General features: G+C 39.1%; 1 protein-coding gene across 1 annotated transcript; it reads left to right on the top strand.

The window, feature by feature from the left end:
• The first annotated feature begins 6,072 nt into the window (after positions 1-6,072).
• LOC128641396 (protein tyrosine phosphatase type IVA 1-like) lies at positions 6,073-7,705 on the top strand. The gene has a single exon (XM_053694025.1). It carries the CDS (start codon positions 6,073-6,075, stop codon positions 6,592-6,594), a length of 522 nt encoding a protein of 173 aa, XP_053550000.1. The 3' UTR covers positions 6,595-7,705.
• Positions 7,706-19,672: the final 11,967 nt, after the last annotated feature.

Genomic DNA, 19,672 nt, shown 5'->3' on the forward strand with positions numbered 1-19,672 from the left:
CCATAGGGGCCTCTTGGTTAACACAGGAGGGCCCGGGCCGACGATAGGACCCAGAGGGGTAATTGTAATTCCTGGGTGTCTGGTGCGTATTAAGGGGGCAGCTAGCCATTGAAATGCCCTGGTTGCTTGCATCGGTGGCAAGTCGGTCTGGGACGCTCAGAGCTGTTATTGGGTGGTCCTGAGTGTCGGACGGGCCTTGTGGGCACCGGGGCTCGGATTTCAGTACGAGGGGGTGCACGGTAAACCTCTCTGGGTTCGACCCGTGCTGGAGCTCGGTAGTTTCATGGGTTCGTGAAGACGGGAGTCATAATGTTCATCGGCCAATTTGGCTGCTTCTTCTAAGGTAGAAGGCCGCCTGTCTCGCAGCCATTCCTTCCCTTGCTGTTCCATGCCATTATAAAAATGTTCTAAGAGAAACAATTGTAAAATTTCCTCCCCAGTCACCGCTTTACTTCCGCTCAGCCAGTGATTTGCCGCTCTCCGCATTCGGTGCGCCCATGTCCATATGGGTATCGTTAGGCTTCTTTTCCGTGCCCCGAAACTGTCGGCGATACGTGTCCGGAGTTACAGCGTACCGTCGCAACAGTGTCTCCTTAACTAGCTCATACTGTGTCACTTCCTCAGCACCCAGAGTACGAAAGGCTTCCAGGGCTCGCCCGGATAGTTTCCCAGACAATATCGTGGGCCACTCTCTGTTGGGAATCTGGTGCAGGGCACATTGCCTTTCGAAGTCCGCCAAATATTCATCAATCCCTGTCTCGCTCTCTAGGAAGGGTCGAAATGCAGCATAGGGGTATCTTGGGGCCTCCCAGCATTTTCGACAGGGATGATTACCTGCGGGGGCTTCAGCATTGCGGTGTGCATTCGCTAGGTTGAGTCGTGGGCTCGAGTCTCTCGTATATCCTCGTCCGCCTCTGCCATCAACTGCTGTACCAATTCCATGGAGGGGTTCGGCCCGTATAATGAGAGCCTTTCCCGAACAATCCTGGTTTTTTTCGTCACTAATCGTGGTCGGTGTTTCCGCCATTGTGAAGCTCTGATCCAGGTTCGGTCCAATTCTGCGATCAGCTCTCTCCTCGGCCGTTGCTGGCGTACCCCCCTCTGCTTTCAAGTAAATCCTTTTGGGTTGTACGCTTCAATTTTTCGTAAGCGCTCTCCATCCGTTCTGTACCTCTCCTAGGAAATCCAGGAAAATCCCGCCGCTGCCCGCCAAATGTTACGGTTTACCCTTAGTCTCGCTGAGAGATGGACCGCTTAGTAGCCTGGATCCCTATTGCTAAAGAGGGGAGAGAGCTGCTTTCCATAGTATTCTATAGTGAGTCTCGCAAATATAGAATAATCTCCCTTAGCTGCAGTACCGCTAGGATACCCTTCTGCCCACAAAAACGAGTCAACGCTGCGATTGAGGGGTCAAACAAGAACTCAGGACTGGGATGCCCAGCCTGCTTTTTATTAAGGTTACATGCACACAGGGCAATCCCAGGGGGAGAGGGGGGGAAGCACAAAATCCCCCATCACACATTTAGATAGAGAGCACTGTCCTTTGACAGGCCACAATAGGATTACAGTACTTAAGATAACAAGTTTACCAAGTTCATCTTATCAATTAGCAGTCTGGCTCCAGAGTGATTAGACAATAGTTTCTAAAAGCTGAAAAAAAAGAGTTAACTCTTTATGAAATGATACTTGTTACGGTTTTCTTGGAGGCCCTTCTTAGGCGCTGGCTTTGCTGGTTCAGGCATTGCTGCTGGGAAATAAGCTCTTCACAACAAAATAACTAATGCTTCTGTAACAACTGCCATCCTCAAATGCTATAGCAGGCAAAAACTGAGTTACTAGTCCCACTCTTATAGCAGCCCCCTAAGCCTCAGTTTTATTTTATAGTACACCTGGAGGGTCCCACAGACTCACAGGAGTTTTCCATGAGACTTTACTACACAAGGCCCTTCTCTTCCTCCGTGTAAATTTGCTGGGAGTTGGGGATAAGGTGGCTAATTATATAAGCTTCAGAACCTTTCTACGGTTACCATCCTAGCAGACATCTGTATATCTGTACACTAGGAAAACACTCATAACCTACAGCAGCCAACCTTTTAAGCCCCACTGCAGATTGGAGATACAGCTTTAAAAATACACAGATTAGGGAACATCACCCCCCCTTTCCTGGCTTTTGGCAAATCTCTGAGACAGAATAGACTGGCTCCCTTGGGGTCAGTCTTACGGAATACAACTGAGGATAGCTCAGGTCACATGACATCCGTGCTGTCCGGCTTCTACAACAATTTTTATAAATCTTAGGGGGGATGCCCTCTTCATAGTATGAAGATGTAAACTACTATGCACTAATAGACACCTATCAAAGTGACTCAAGCTCTTTCCATATATATCACCTGGGTACTCCTTAACCATTTCTTGGCTCTACAGTTGCTCAAGGTGATACAAGTTAAGGAAGGAAGAGTCCCAAAAGAACGTTAAATACTTGAGTCATAGCTCAGATAGGCCCGCCAGTAAACGCTGAGAATTAATAGTGTATCAGGCCTAAAGTGCTTCATTTAGAAAATAATGATGTTAAAAGGAGCATCATCTGAGGCATGTTGGCTCGGAACAGAGATATAATAATCTGAGATAAATATCACAGGTGGAAGATTCTTCAGCTATATTAAAGTTTCATATACCCACAAAATAGTTGTAGTGAGGAGTTAAAGCCTTTATAACATAACAAATAGTTCACTCTTGTGGATTTTGTTACGCAGTGAAGAGAGCATCACCAGAATAGTAATCAACCATGAAAAATAATAATCAGACAGTTAAAGACTGCCTTTTCAGGTCTCAAATGAAACAAACAGCCTTAGGGAAAAAAAAGAAGGTAATTCCCGACGAGACGCCTGAAACTCCCACGAATACAAAAATGGAGGCCTCCACAGATGAACCAAACAGAGAATTGCTAACACAGATTAAGGCTATGTTTCATGAGGAACTCAAAACAGCCTTTTCAGATCTTAGAAAAGATATCAGGGAGATTGAGGATGCACATCGGAATTGGAAGAAAAACTGACGATATTACCGAAGAAATTCCACATATACAACATGCAATACAAGACTACTCGGAATATATCAAAAGTTTAGAATCACAAGTGGAAGACCTGTAAAACAGATCTGGCCGATCTAATCTACGTATTAGGAATCTACCGGAGGAATACAAAAATCTGCAAGAGAATATTACAAAGCTATTCCATCAATTAGTGCCTGACGTGCAAATAAATATGCTGTTAATGGACAGAGTACATAGAGCACTAACCAAACCATTGCAAGTCTCTAATAGAGACATCATCGTGAGATTACATTATTTTCATATAAAAGAGTCCATTCTTAAAGCGGCTAGAGCATCCACCAACCTAAGTTTCGAGGACACTCCATTCAGATCTATACAGACCTCTCACCTACAACGCTTAAGAAACAACGAGAAATGAAGCCAATAGTACAGGTGCTAATTAAAGCTAAAATAAAATATCGCTGGAACTTTCCATTCAAGCTGATCTTTACACATCTAAACTTCACATATTCCTGTACAACAGTGGAAGAAGGTACAACACTGCTAACTCATTTACACATCAATACGGAGGACTCAGAACTCTCGACTTCATCCAAACCCCAGAAGAGAACATTTCAGAGAGAGTGGGACTCCAGTAAGGGGGGGAAAATGACAAATCTAAGAGAGCTAAACTAAGTTTGAGTCGAATGAGTGACTCTAACTCATCCAATACTGCAGAGTCTTCTCCCTCCTGAAAAGAGTTCCAGCAAGGGTATTTGAACTGTTTACCATTTGTTAGTAATAACGATTGACTATTATTGAAACACTAAAATTAGCCAACATATTTCTAAAAAATGATAAAATTTTATAAGGTCTTCCACCTTGTTACTTCCTTCCCCCTCCCCTATCCTTCCCCCCTCGATTATCCTATCCCTTTCTTTACTTAATTTTCCTAACTTTTACCCTAACCACCTTGTTACCCCCATTCCTCCTATACCTGCCCACTTTACCTTTGATACATTAAGATAAAATGTAACCATATGGCTCTCCACTGAGCTGGCTGTCACACATTATAGGACATGCTCTTGCCTTTACGAAAGGCACCTAGTTGTTGTTTTAAAAAGTTTATGTTCTACTGTTACATATTTTTCAATGTTATTGTTGAACCAGGTTGGACACACCATGTCTCCCTAACTCAGTTAAATCGATGGGCACCTCAATGTGCTGTATGTTGTGTATTGTTCAGATCATTTACAGATCAAGAGAAAATCCTTGTCTCTACTGGGCATACAGGTATCATAGTTTACTCATATAAACTAACATACATTAGATTAGAAGATTTCACATGTTTAAATAAGATTGAATTCCTACAGATCCCATGTATTTCAAGGTAATTTCACACAATGTTAGAGTACTCAACTCTAACATTAAAAGGAAAAAAGCTATTTCAAAATATAAGGCCATGAGAGCCCACAGCATAAAGATGCAGGAAACTCATTTCACGTCACATTGTACTGGGACAAATTATACCCCATTCAATATCATGCTATAAGTAACAAAAAGAGGTGTGGTATTTCCTTATTACTGCACTCTTCATTGAATTTTAAGGAAGAAGAGGTGATCAGAGATAAAGCAGGGAGATTTCTAATAGTTAAAGGAATGATACACAATACACCAGTAGTATTGGTTAATGTATATGCACCCAATGATCAGCAGGCCCCATTCATTTCTAACCTTAGCAAACACCTCACACAATGGAAAATATACAAGACCATTATAGGGGGTGACTTTAATATGACACTTGATAATAAATTAGATAGGACCACAAAAGATAAGAATACTACAACCAACACCAAGCAAACTCTAAGTTTACTTAGAGACCTTCTTTTGGATCACAATCTTATTGACTGTTAGAGAGCACTTAACAAACAGGAGCAAGACTATACTTATTATTCAGCAGTACATGGCACACCCTCTAGAATTGTTTACCTACTCACTAGCCAGATATTATACCCATTAAGATTAATAATTACTCATGGTCAGATCATGCAATAATAGAAATAACACTCAGAGGGATGATAAATCCACAGAGAACTAGGTCTTGGGCCTTATACCCTAACCTACTCAGAGATGAGGTGATAAAACAGAAAATACACCAACAAATAACAGAATTTGTCACACTTAATGAAGGCACGTTATCTAACCCAACTTACACATGGGGGGCTTTAAAAGTATTTACCAGAGGCATATTGATATCAGAAATGAGCAAAATTAAAAAAACAAACAGTATAAAAATAAAAGATCTGCGAGAGGAAATAAGTATATTGCAATCACAATTTCTGCTACACCCTAAAAAAATCAATATCTAAAACTTTGAGAGAATAAAATGAGATACTAAACCGGTTGGTTACAAAGCGAAGCTCGAGCTTGGAGGTGTAAGGCGCATCACCCGAACCTACCGCATAGTACACGGCAGACAGCGGCTTGCTGTATGCTCCATCACCACCCGCCCCTCGCCTGTTCTATCGTTTCTTCTTAGGGACCGGCTATATGATTAAGCTACAATCTTCAATGAGTAAGCATAGCCCTCAGTTCTGTGGTGTTCTTGGTCACACATTTATGGAGTTTCTGAAGGGCAGTGGAGACTACTGCCAGGCCCAGCATGACCTCTACGCAGACAAGTGAACTGTAGAAGAAATTCATTACTACTCCACCAAGAAACCCCCCTAGGAGCAGTCAACCTGGACAAGAAGTATCAGATTGAGTTTGACAGAGCACTTTGCTTTAGGGGGCTGAAATCTGAATGGGGTAAACCTCGGTGTACTGCATTCTTTTGCCTCCGTATAACTGGATTGAAGATCTTGCTGCTTCTCATAAGGAGGCTCATTTCCCTTCCATTGCGTCCATCCGAGCAAGCACTGCGAATTTTATGTGGAGTAGAGTGAAGTCGACTTTATAAACATAATTTCTTTTCTGATTAACTTTTCATATTTCTTGTCGCACAAATTTCTTTTTTTTTTTTTTTTTTTTTTAAACTTAAAATGGCCCGAATGAACTGCCCAGCTCCAGTGGAGATAACTTACAAGAATATGCGATTCCTTATAACTCACAACCCAACCAATGCAACCTTAAATAAGTTTATAGAGGAACTTAAAAAGTATGGCGTTACTACAGTAGTAAGAGTTTGCGAAGCTACTTATGACACTGCTCTAGTGGAAAAAGAAGGTATTCAAGTTCTGGACTGGCCTTTTGATGATGGTGCCCCACCATCCAACCAGATTGTAGATGATTGGTTGAACCTTCTGAAATCTAAATTCCGTGAAGAACCTGGCTGCTGTGTTGCTGTTCATTGTGTTGCTGGCCTTGGGAGAGCTCCAGTTCTTGTTGCTCTTGCACTTATTGAATGTGGAATGAAATATGAAGATGCAGTGCAGTTTATAAGGCAGAAGCGCAGAGGAGCATTTAACAGCAAGCAGCTACTGTACTTAGAAAAATATCGTCCAAAGATGCGTTTACGTTTTAAAGATTCAAATGGTCACAGAAACAACTGTTGCATTCAGTAAACCAGTGTAGATGCCTGCAGGAAAATGTAGGCCATGGCTGTTGTAGAAGCTAACGTATTGCATAGGTCAAATAAAAACCTGACGAGTATGAACATGTGTAGGTCACAGCCCTGGCAGTAATAAAACTGCTTCAATGCTAATGCAATTGGGCTTCCTTATTTCTTTTCTTGATCTCTATCTCCATGCTAACTAGTTAGTCTAATCATGTAATAGTAATCTAATCCACTTTTTTTTTTTTTTTTTTTAAGCATATAGGCTAGTCATAGAGAATCTAATGCCAAAATACCCAGCACAATGTGTTTTGTTTTTAATACACTACAATGCCTGATAATTCTAACAACTTTTTACATTTAACCCTCTAAAGCCCTGCAGTTTAACAGGTTGGCTAGCTGTTTACATCTTCTCCCACAGATGCAGCAGTATCAGGTTTTTGTACAGTTTAGTGTATGCCACTGCCATTATATATTTGGCTTCCTTTGTGCTAAAAAAATGTGCATTGCCAGATTCTCAGACCTTACATGGTGTAAATTTGGCACCATATCTATCTAGGTAAAGCATTATCAACTGTTGTATAGAAGCACATCATATTGTACAACTTTACAGACAAAGCCTTACTGTTTGAATTCATGTCTGTACCGCTTGGTGCATCTTGATATGGAGGACCTGATATAGTGTATTTTTTTCTAGTAAAATGTTGCCTTTGTCTTGTGCAGGAAGTGTAGAATATGCCCTTTTTTCTGTGAAATATTTTTAAAACTTATTTGCTTTAATGTAGCTAATTCTTAACATAAAAATTCTGAACTTGTAATTTCTTTTACTGTGCATTTAGAGTTGTTTACTACCCGTTCCTTATTTCCCTATCTGAGATTCTGCTCACATCGCGGCAGAAGTCCATGTCTAATATTTTGTATGCCCTATGAGCTGTGTAACTTAATATTTGAATACTTGATTTTGTTTTATGTATTTGATAAAAATGGTGATGTATTGATGTTAGCTCAACCATATATTTATACTGTCTTGGGAATGTGTGGTGTTCTGTGGGAGAATAAATTTACCAGTGTTCACCAGCTTGTAAAATCTAGTATGAGCCTAAATAAAGAAGGAAAATACACCTAAAAAAAAAAAAAAAAAAATGAGATACTAAACCAATTATTTGATAAAGAGGCAATAAACTCAATTAAATCAGTGGATTCCCAATATTACTTATACAGCAATAAACCTGACGGAATGCTCGCAAATAAGTTAAAAGATAGAGCCACCACAGTACCACAGATTCAACTAACAAACGGGGAAACAACCAATGACACTCAAGATATTGTAAATACATTTGCATCGAGATAATAGAACAACTGAAAAGTTGGACGAATTTCTGGGATCTAGTACACTTAGGCCTATATTTGGAGTTTGGCGTTAGCCGTGAAAACCAGCGTTAGAGGCTCCTAACGCTGGTTTTAGGCTAACTCCGGTATTTGGAGTCACTCCGTGACTTTTCCATACCGCAGATCCCCTTACGTCAATTGCGTATCCTATCTTTTCAATGGGATTTTTCTAACTCCGGTATTTAGAGTCGTGTCTGAAGTGAGCGTTAGAAATCTAACGACAAAACTCCAGCCGCAGAAAAAAGTCAGTAGTTAAGAGCTTTCTGGCTAACGCCGGTTTATAAAGCTCCTAACTACTGTACTCTAAAGTACACAAACACCCATAAACTACCTATGTACCCCTAAACCGAGGTCCCCCCCACATCGCCGCCACTCGATTAAATTTTTTAACCCCTAATCTGCCGACCGCCACCTACGTTATACTTATGTACCCCTAATCTGCTGCCCCTAACACCGCCAACCCCTATATTATATTTATTAACCCCTAATCTGCCCCCCACAACGTCGCCTCCACCTGCCTACACTTATTAACCCCTAATCTGCCGAGCGGACCGCACCGCTACTATAATAAAGTTATTAACCCCTAATCCGCCTCACTAACCCTATAATAAATAGTATTAACCCCTAATCTGCCCTCCCTAACATCGCCGACTACCTAACTTCAATTATTAACCTCTAATCTGCCGACCGGAGCTCACCGCTATTCTAATAAATGTATTAACCCCTAAAGCTAAGTCTAACCCTAACACTAACACCCCCCTAAGTTAAATATAATTTTAATCTAACTAATTAAATTAACTCTTATTAAATAAATTATTCCTATTTAAAGCTAAATACTTACCTGTAAAATAAACCCTAATATAGCTACAATATAAATTATAATTACATTGTAGCTATTTTAGGATTAATATTTATTTTACAGGCAACTTTGTAATTATTTTAACCAGGTACAATAGCTATTAAATAGTTAAGAACTATTTAATAGCTACCTAGTTAAAATAATAACAAAATTACCTGTAAAATAAATCCTAACCTAAGTTACAATTAAACCTAACACTACACTATCAATACATTAATTAAATACAATATCTACAAATTACTACAATGAAATAAACTAACTAAAGTACAAAAAATAAAAAAAGAACTAAGTTAAAAAAAATAAAAAAATATTTACAAATATAAGAAAAATATTACAACAATTTTAAACTAATTACACCTACTCTAAGCCCTCTAATAAAATAACAAAGCCCCCCAAAATAAAAAATGCCCTACCATATTCTAAATTACTAAAGTTCAAAGCTCTTTTACCTTACCAGCCATGAACAGGGCCCTTTGCGGGGCATGCCCCAAGAAGTTCAGCTCTTTTGCCTGTAAAAAAAAACATACAATACCCCCCCCCAACATTACAACCCACCACCCACATACCCCTAATCTAACCCAAACCCCCCTTAAATAAACCTAACACTAAGCCCCTGAAGATCTTCCTACCTTGTCTTCACCATACCCAGGTTCACCGATCGGTCCAGAAGAGCTCCTCCGATGTCCTGATCCAAGCCCAAGCGGGGGGGCTGAAGATGTCCATGATCCGGTAGAAGTCTTCATCCAAGCGGGGCAGAAGAGGTCTTCCATCCGATTGAAGTCTTCATCCAAGCGGGGCAGAAGAGGTCTTCCATCCGATTGAAGTCTTCATCCAGGCGGCATCTTCTATCAACATCCATCTGGAGCGGAGCGGCAGCATCCTGAAGACCTCCGACGCGGAACATCCATCCTGGCCGACGACTGAACGACGAAAGACGGTTCCTTTAAAATGACGTCATCCAAGATGGCGTCCCTCAAATTCCGATTGGCTGATAGGATTCTATCAGCCAATCGGAATTAAGGTAGGAATATTCTGATTGGCTTATGGAATCAGCCAATCAGAATCAAGTTCAATCCGATTGGCTGATCCAATCAGCCAATCAGATTGAGCTCACATTCTATTGGGTGTTCCGATCAGCCAATAGAATGCGAGCTCAATCTGATTGGCTGATCGGATCAGCCAATTGGATTGAACTTGATTCTGATGGCTGATTAGGGGTTAAAAATAATATGCAGGGGTCAGCGATAGCGGGGGGCGGCAGATTAGGGGTTAATAAGTGTAAGGTTAGGGGTGTTTAGACTCGGGGTACATGTTAGGGTGTTAGGTCCAGACTTAGGAAGTGTTTACGCATAGCAAACAATGGGGCTGCGTTAGGAGCTGAACACGGCTTTTTTGCAGGTGTTAGGTTTTTTTTCAGCTCAAACAGCCCCATTGTTTCCTATGGGGTAATCGTGCACGAGCACGTTTTTTGAGGCTGGCCGCGTCCGTAAGCAACTCTGGTATCGAGAGTTGAAGCTGCGTTAAATATGCTCTACGCTCCTTTTTTGGAGCCTAACGCAGCCTTTATGTGGACTCTCAATACCAGAGTTATTTTTATGGTGCGGCCAGAAAAAAGCCGGCGTTAGCTACGCGGGTCCTTACCGACAAAACTCTAAATCTAGCCGTTAGTCAATTATCACAAGAGGACATAAATTTGTTAAACGCCCCAATTACAACACAAGAAGTAGCTTTAGCAATAAGAGAATTAAAAAGAAATAAGGCCTCTGGTCCAGATGGATAAGCAGGACACTTTTATAAAGACCTCCAAATAACATTAACAACACCACTAGCCTAGTTATTTAACTCTATTATGGAAGGAAAAGAGATCCCTCCAGAGATGTTTTTGGTAAGGATATCAGTCATCCCAAAAACAGGAAAAAGTAAGCAACATTGTAAAAACTATAGACCCATATAACTCATCAGGATCTTAAAGGTTTCACCAAAATTTTAGCAAATAGATTAGCCACCCCCATCATGAAATTGATCCATACAGACCAAGTAGGGTTTATAAAACAAAGGGAGGCACCGGACAACATCCCAAAGTCATAGATTTTTATAAATTGGACCTCTGCAAAAGGAGTGCCTTCTCTGTTTCTCTCGTTGGATGCAGAGAAGGCACTCGATAGAATAAATTGGGAATATATGCATGTGGTTCTAAATAGATTTGGGATAACGGGACCGTTCCACAAAGCATTAAAATCATTATACTCCAAACCGGAGGCGTATGTCAAATTAGAAATGGAACTAGGCAGGGTGTCCTTTGTCACCCCTGCTTTTTGAAATTTGTATTGAAGCTCCTGCGGTCAAAGTAAGAGACCATAGAATTATTACAGGGGTACTAATTGGAAAACATAATTGTAAAATATCATTATTTGCAAATGATGTTATCATGTCTATTACAAAACCACTATTATCACTCCCCCCTCCCTTATACTCAGTAATTCAGGAGTTTTGCCATATTTCAGGCTACAAAATAAATGAAGAGAAGTGCGAAGCCCTAGACATACATCTTCCACAACATACAAAGAAAAATACTTGAGATAAACTTTAACTTTTCATGGGTAAAGGAATCAATCAAGTATCTGGGAATCAACTTGACTTATAACATAAATAACCTTTACCAGGCGAATTAAGCACCCATATTCACTGAAGTTAGAAAACGAATGTCTAAATGGGTTAAATATAAAATATCCTTACACGGTAGAATTGTTACTAACAAAATGACAATATTACCTAAATTACTGTATATCTTCCGTTCATTACCAGTTTCTGTACCATTATCAGAACTTCACAAACTGCAGAAGGATATTTTAGATTTTATTTGGCAAGGCAAAAGAGGAATAATTAATACAAAAACTATGCTAAGACACAAAAGTGGCGGTGAAGTGGGTATACCAGATCTTGTTTCCTACTATTACGTGGCACGAATGGCGCAAACAACACGATGGTACAGAGAGACTAATACACCACAGAGGGAGCAGATTGAGGCCGACATGTTAGAAATAGATAATATTTATAAACTTCTGTGGACACATAAACAACATAGACCAGCACATCAAAAAATGTCCCTATCAATAAGCCATAGTTACTGTACATATATGGAATATACTCACAACAAAATTTTTGTTACTCAATGACAGGTCAAGGCTAACACCTCTGGCAACTATTCAAACAGCCATTACCACACAGGTACAGGAGAAATGGGCAAATAAAGGCCTTTGTAGAATTGTAGATACGATAATCAATGGCAAGGTTATCACATATACACAATATGCAGAATTATGGGAAGTAGAGCAGAATCTATGGTATCACTATCTACAGTTACAATCCAGATACAAGAAGTATTGGGTACCCAGAAACCACCCAATGAATACACCGTTTGAAACATTACCAAACATCCAGTCAAAGGACTAATATCAAAAATATATGTTATGTTTAAAATAAAAGATAAGTCTAAGTAAAACATCAACAATGCTTAAATGGGAAAAAGAGGCAAGACATGGGAGGTGGAGCAATGGATAAACTATATTGATAGAGGGTCCTCATTCACAGTCAATGCATTATTAAAAGAGAATTTCATGAAAGTAATGCATGGTTGGTATTTCTATCCTACCAGATTTCAAAATACAAGTGACACAACAGGTAGATTATGTTATAGAGGGTGTGGAGAAGAGGGAACATACATCCACATGTGGTGGGAATGTATTAAGGTCTTTGGTCATTAGTATCCTGTTGAGCAAGATTTTTTAAAACAATATAACAGTTTCCCCAGAACAAGCACTTCTCCACTTCCCAGTAGATGGAATCTTAAAACAACATCATAGTCTGGTGGCAATGATATGTACAATCACCAGACTAAGTATAGCCAGATTTTGGAAAGTAGATCCACCTAGTCTAGATTACGTTCTAAAACAGATACGGCTAGATTTAGAGTTTGGCAGCCAAAGGGGGTGCGTTAGCTACGCGTGCTTTTTTTTCTCCCGCACCTTTAAATACCGCTGGTATTTAGAGTTCACAGAATGGCTGGGTTTTCAGTGCGTTAGGCTCCAAAAAGGGAGCGTAGAGCAAAATTTAACGCCACTGCAACTCTAGATACCAACGTTGCTTACGGACGCGGCCAGCTTCAAAAACGTGCTCGTGCACAATATCCCCATAGAAAAGAATGGGGCAGTTTGAGCTTGAAAAAAACCTAACACCTGCAAAAAAGCAGCGTTCAGCTCTTAACGCAGCCCCATTGTTTTCTATGGGGAAACACTTCCTACGTCTGCACCTAACACTCTAACATGTACCCAGAGTCTAAACACCTCTAACCTTACACTTATTAACCCCTAATCTGCCGCCCCCGCTATCGCTGACCCCTGCATATTATTTTTAACCCCTAATCTGCGGCTCCGTATACCGCCACTACCTACATTATCCCTATGTACCCCTAATCTGCTGCCCCTAACACCGCCGACCCCTATATTATATTTATTAACCCCTAATCTGCCCCCCACAATGTCGCCGCCAGCTACCTACAATAATTAACCCCTAATCTGCCGATCGGAGCTCACCTCTACTATAATAAATGTATTAACCCCTAAAGCTAATTCTAACCCTAACACCCCCCCTAAGTTAAATATAATTTTATTCTAACGAAATAAATTAACTCTTATTAAATAAATTATTCCTATTTAAAGCTAAAATACTTACCTGTAAAATAAATCCTAATATAGCTACAATATAAATTATAATTATATTGTAGCTATTTTAGGATTAATATTTATTTTACAGGTAACTTTGTAATTATTTTAACCAGGTACAATAGCTATTAAATAGTTAATAACTATTTAATAGTTACCTAGTTAAAATAATTACAAAATTACCTGTAAAATAAATCCTAACCTAAGTTACAATTAAACCTAACACTACACTATCAATAAATAAATTAAATACAATTCCTACAAATAAATACAATTAAATAAACTAACTAAAGTACAAAAAATAAAAAAGAACTAAGTTACAAAAAATAAAAAAATATTTACAAACATTAGAAAAAAATTACAACAATTTTAAACTAATTACACCTACTCTAAGCCCCCTAATAAAATAACAAAGACCCCCAAAATAAAAAAAATGCCCTACCCTATTCTAAATTACAAAAGTTCAAAGCTCTTTTACCTTACCAGCCCTTAAAAGGGACCTTTTGTGGGGCATGCCCCAAAGAATTCAGCTCTTTTGCCTGTAAAAAAAGGGGGCTTAGAGTAGGTGTAATTAGTTTCAAATTGTTGTAATTTTTTTCTAATGTTTGTAAATATTTTTTTATTTTTTGTAACTTAGTTCTTTTTTATTTTTGTACTTTAGTTTATTTAATTGTATTTATTTGTAGGAATTGTATTTAATTTATTTATTGATAGTGTAGTGTTAGGTTTAATTGTAACTTAGGTTAGGATTTCTTTTACAAGTAATTTTGTAATTATTTTAACTAGGTAACTATTAAATAGTTCTTAACTATTTAATAGCTATTGTACCTGGTTAAAATAATTACAAAGTTACCTGTAAAATAAATATTAATCCTAAAATAGCTACAATATAATTATAATTTATATTGTAGCTATATTAGGATTTATTTTACAGGTAAGTATTTAGCTTAAAATAGGAATAATTTTATTTAATAAGAGTTAATTATTTCGTTAGAATAAAATGATATTTAATTTAGGGGGGGTGTTAGGGTTAGAATTAGCTTTAGGGGTTAATACATTTATTATAGTAGAGGTGAGCTCCGATCGGCAGATTAGGGGTTAATTATTGTAGGTAGCTGGCGGCGACATTGTGGGGGGCAGATTAGGGGGTTAATAAATATAATATAGGGGTTAAAAAATGTATTAGAGTAGCGGTGAGCTCCGATTGGCAGATTAGGGGGTTAATACTTGAAGTTAGGTGTTGGCGATGTTAGGGAGGACAGATTAGGGGTTAATACTATTTATTATAGGGTTATTGAGGCGGGAGTGAGGCGGATTAGGGGTTAATAACTTTATTATAGTAGCGGTGCGGTCCGCTCGGCAGATTAGGGGTTAATAAGTGTAGGCAGGTGGAGAGGCGACGGTGAGGGGGGCAGATTAGGGGTTAATAAATATAATATAGGGGTCGTGGTGTTAGGGGGCAGCAGATTAGGGGTTCATAGGGATAACGTAGGTGGCAGCGGCGTGCGGTCGGCAGATTAGGGGTTAAAAAAATTAATAGAGTGGCGGCGATGTGGGGGGACCTCGGTTTAGGGGTACATAGGTAGTTTATGGGTGTTAGTGTACCTTAGAGCATAGTAGTTAACTACTGACTTTTTTCTGCGGCTGGAGTTTTGTCGTTAGATTTCTAACGCTCACTTCAGCCACGACTCTAAATACCGGCGTTAGAAAGATCCCATTGAAAAGATAGGATACGCAATTGTCGTAAGGGGATCTGCAGTATGGAAAAGTCGTGGCTGAAAAGTGAGCGTTAGACCCTTTAATGACTGGCTCCAAATACCAGAGGGCGGTAAAAACCAGCGTTAGGAGCCTCTAACGCTGGTTTTGACGGCTACCGCCCAACTCTAAATCTAGGCCATAGAATGCTACTACAACATGATTGGCACCGCAGCTGCAATACTAAATAATAAAGATAGATTTTTGGTAGAATGGGAACCATATGTAATGTATTATGAGGCACAAAGGCAAAACACTGCCCGTACATCAGCAACCTAATCAGATATACTGCAGATAATTTTGTTTTGTAGCTGTGGGATTGATGATAATAAGTGCCTTTACATTGCGGTCTATGGGGAACTGTGCGTTCCCTGTAAACAAATAAATATAAATATATATATATACTGTATATATATATATATATATATAGAATGCAAGGTCAATCCGATTGGCTGATTGGATCAGCCAATCGGATTGAACTTCAATCTGATTGGCTGATTGAATCAGCCAATCAGATTTTTCCTACCTTAATTCTGATTGGCTGATAGAATCCTATCAGCCAATCGGAATTCGAGGGACGCCATCATGGATGACGTCCCTTAAAGGAACCGTCATTCGACGTTAGTCCGTCGGTTGAAGAGGATGGCTCCGCGTCGGCTGGATGGAACATGGCTCCGCTCCACTCCGGATGAATGAAGATAGAAGACACCGCTTGGATGAACACTTCAATCAGATGGAAGACCTCTTCTGCCCCGCTTGGATGAAGACTTCTACCGGATGGAGGACCTCTTCTTGCCCCGCTTGGATGAAGACTTCTACCGGATGGAGGACCTCTTCTTGCTCCGCTTGGATGAAGAATTCAGCTTGGCTGGGTGAAGACGACTCAAGGTAGGGAGATCTTCAGGGGGTTAGTGTTAGGTTTATTTAAGGGGGGTTTGGGTGGGTTAGAGTAGGGGTATGTGGGTGGGGGGTTTTAATGTTGGGGGGGTTGTATTATTTTTTTATTTTTTTTTATTTTCAAATTAATTTTATATTAATAAAATGTTGACGTTTTGACAAGTTGACAATTTTCATCTGAAAAAACACAAAATATACAGACATGAACTAAACAAACAATATACCGTATCACAAACAGACCTAAATAACAACCCTCCACCATAGAAAGCAGCTACAAACAACAAAAAGCAAAAGATAGACAAGCCCAATACAGGGCTCGTCACTTAAAACCCAGGGAGAAGTAAAAATAAAAAATGTTGCTCTCACAGAGTAATCACACAACTACCACTTATTTACAATGTATAAGAATACATAGGCCACTACAACCCCAGAGAGGAGTCAAATGTTAGAATAAACTATATGGCTACCCATCTAAACAAAAAACAATATATCCCATATCTAGGGGATTAACAACTTTTAAACAACAGGTCCGTGGAAACAACACTACCCTGAATCATAAAAAACCTAATGCCATACCATCTGCTGTGCATATGTACATGTGTACAGTGGGTACTGTCACAAGCCCAAGTCATAAAGTACAGCAAACACCCAATTCGATTAACCAGGCAGTGGACCCAATATAAACATTACAGCAACCCACTCAGACCCGTGAAAAATACAATCGCATATGAGCCACTATACAACTACGGACCCACATGTTCCCAACTTTCACAGCGTACAGCACACTCACATTGAAATATTGGCAAAAAGAAAAAGATTAATAAAAGGCATGGCAGCAACCATAAACATCCCATTATTTTTTACAGGTAAAAGAGCTGATTACTTTGGGGCATTGCCCCGCAAAAAGCCCTTTTAAGGGCTGGTAAAAGAGCTGATTACTTTGTAATTTAGAATAGGGTAGGGAATTTTATTATTTTGGGGGGCTTTTTTATTTATTAGGGGGGCTTAGATTAGGTGTAATTAGTTTAAACTTCTTGTATTTTTTATTTTCTGTAATTTAGTGTTTTTGTTTTTTTTGTATTATAGATTAGTTTATTTAATTGTATTTTAGTTTAGCTAATTGTAGGTAATGTATTTAATTACTTTATTGATAATGTAGTGTTAGGTGTATTTGTAACTTAGGTTAGGATTTATTTTACAGGTAATTTTGTAATTATTTTAACTAGGTAGCTATTAAATAGTTATTAACTATTTAATAGCTATTGTACCTAGTTAAAATAAATACAAAGTTGCCTGTAAAATAAATATAAATCCTAAAATAGCTACAATGTAACTATTAGTTATATTGTAGCTATATTAGGGTTTATTTTATAGGTAAGTATTTAGTTTTAAATAGGAATAATTTATTTAATTATAGTAAATTTATTTAGATTAATTTTAATTATATTTAAGTTAGGGGGGTGTTAGGGTTAGGGTTAGACTTAGGTTTAGGGGTTAATAACTTTATTATAGTAGCGGCGACGTTGGGGGCGGCAAATTAGGGGTTAATAATTGTAGGTAGGTGGCGGCGATGTTAGGGAGGGCAGATTAGGGGTTAATAAAATTTATTATAGTGTTTGCGAGGCGGGAGTGTGGCGGTTTAGGGGTTAATACATTTATTATAGTGGCGGCGAGGTCCGGTCGGCAGATTAGGAGTTAATAATTGTGGGTAGGTTGCGGCGACGTTGGGGGGACAGATTAGGGGTTAATACATATAATATAGGTGTTGGCGATGTTAGAGACAGTAGATTAGGGGTTCATAGCAATAATGTAGGTGGCGGCGGTGTCCGGAGCGGCAGATTAGGGGTTAATAATATAATGTAGGTGTCAGCGATAGTGGGGGCGGCAGATTAGGGGTTATTAAGTATAAGGTTAGGGGTGTTTAGACTCGGGTTCATGTTAGGGTGTTAGGTGTAGACTTAGAGAGTGTTTCCCCATAGTAAATAATGGGGCTGCGTTAGGAGCTGAACGCTGCTTTTTTGCAGGTTTTTTTTCGGACAAATCAGTCCCATTGTTTCCTATGGGGATATCATGGATGAGCACGTTTTTCCAGCTTACCGCTACTGTAAGCATCGCTGGTATTGAGGGTTGAAGTGGCGCTAAATTATGCTCAACGCTCACTTTTCAGAGCCTAACGCAGCCATTCAGACAACTCGTAATACCAGCGTTGTCTTAAGGGTGTGCTGGGAAAAAAAGGAGCGTTAGCACTGCGGGTCTTTACCGACAAAACTCTAAATCTAGGCGTATAAAACTTGTCAGAAGGTACCTCTTCAAAAGATTCTGTTTCAAAGTTCCTAGTGCATACACCCCTATGTTCAGTAATAGGAGATGCCGCAGTTTCTTAATCTGTTTCAATTATTATGCAACATCAGTGTCCTTTGTGCCTGTATTAGTGTCCTGCTGTCGACCTGTTCATGCACGGTACTGTCAGGTAAATCTCCACACACACAAGTTGTGATTCACTGGACTATTGTTTGGTCTAATATACAACTAAGTGACTATCAAGGTGATGACAGTCATTCCCCCTAGGGATGCCTTGGGGTGTCATTCTCTCTTTATTTGTATTTTTTTTTGTTTTATTTGTTTGTCTTTACTTATTTCATTTCAAGTATGTATGAAACTGAGTGAGCACGTAAGGAAGATCCCTTTTTCTTAAGGAATACATCTTGCTTTATGTACAATCTGAATATGATATATTAAAGAATTTTTTTAATTGCAGTGCTGGGATTTTTTGATATTTTTGCATACATATTTATGTGTATGTACACATATAAACACATAAATATATATGTATATATTCATATACATACTGTATATATTAACATTTGCTGCCCATCGCAGGGTGACTTACCCCCTTCGCTGCGCAAGGCTCTCATGCCGTGTCTCAATTTAGCATATGAGCCTAACTAGATTTAGCTTTCAACAAAGAATACCAAAAGAACAAAGCAAATTTAATGATAAAAGTAAATTGGATATTTGTTGAAAATTGCATGTCCTATATGAATCATGAAAGTTTAATTTTGACTAGACTGTCACTTTAACCCCTGCAAGTAGTGCTGTTGATTGGATAAGCGACAATTTCCATTCGGGACCTAAAGGGCTCTGCGGGTCCCGAGCAGTACTTCTTCTATTTGATTAACCCTTTTGTAGGGGTCAAACAAATATAGGTGCAGGGTTTCTAGTCTTAAAACGCCATGCTGTAATTTATGTACATTTTTTATTAGAATGGCCTTAAAGTTAAATTTCAATTGTCACTCATTGATATTTAATCAGTTATTGATTTGATCAGTTATACAATTATAAACAACAAGACACCGTCACCCTATGCCTTGAACAAAAATCATCTTTGTGCGCTTAAAGTCTTCTTTAGAAAAAGCAAAAACAGACCTTTAAATTATGTTTCAGACTAGACTCACATGTGCACTTAC

Source organism: Bombina bombina, chromosome 1 (assembly GCF_027579735.1).
Source record: "Bombina bombina isolate aBomBom1 chromosome 1, aBomBom1.pri, whole genome shotgun sequence".
Lineage (NCBI taxonomy): Eukaryota > Metazoa > Chordata > Amphibia > Anura > Bombinatoridae > Bombina > Bombina bombina.

Bases quoted from the DNA above. Each gene is read 5' to 3' on its own strand.
- LOC128641396 (XM_053694025.1), top strand. From the start codon at position 6,073: ATGGCCCGAATGAACTGCCCAGCTCCAGTGGAGATAACTTACAAGAAT.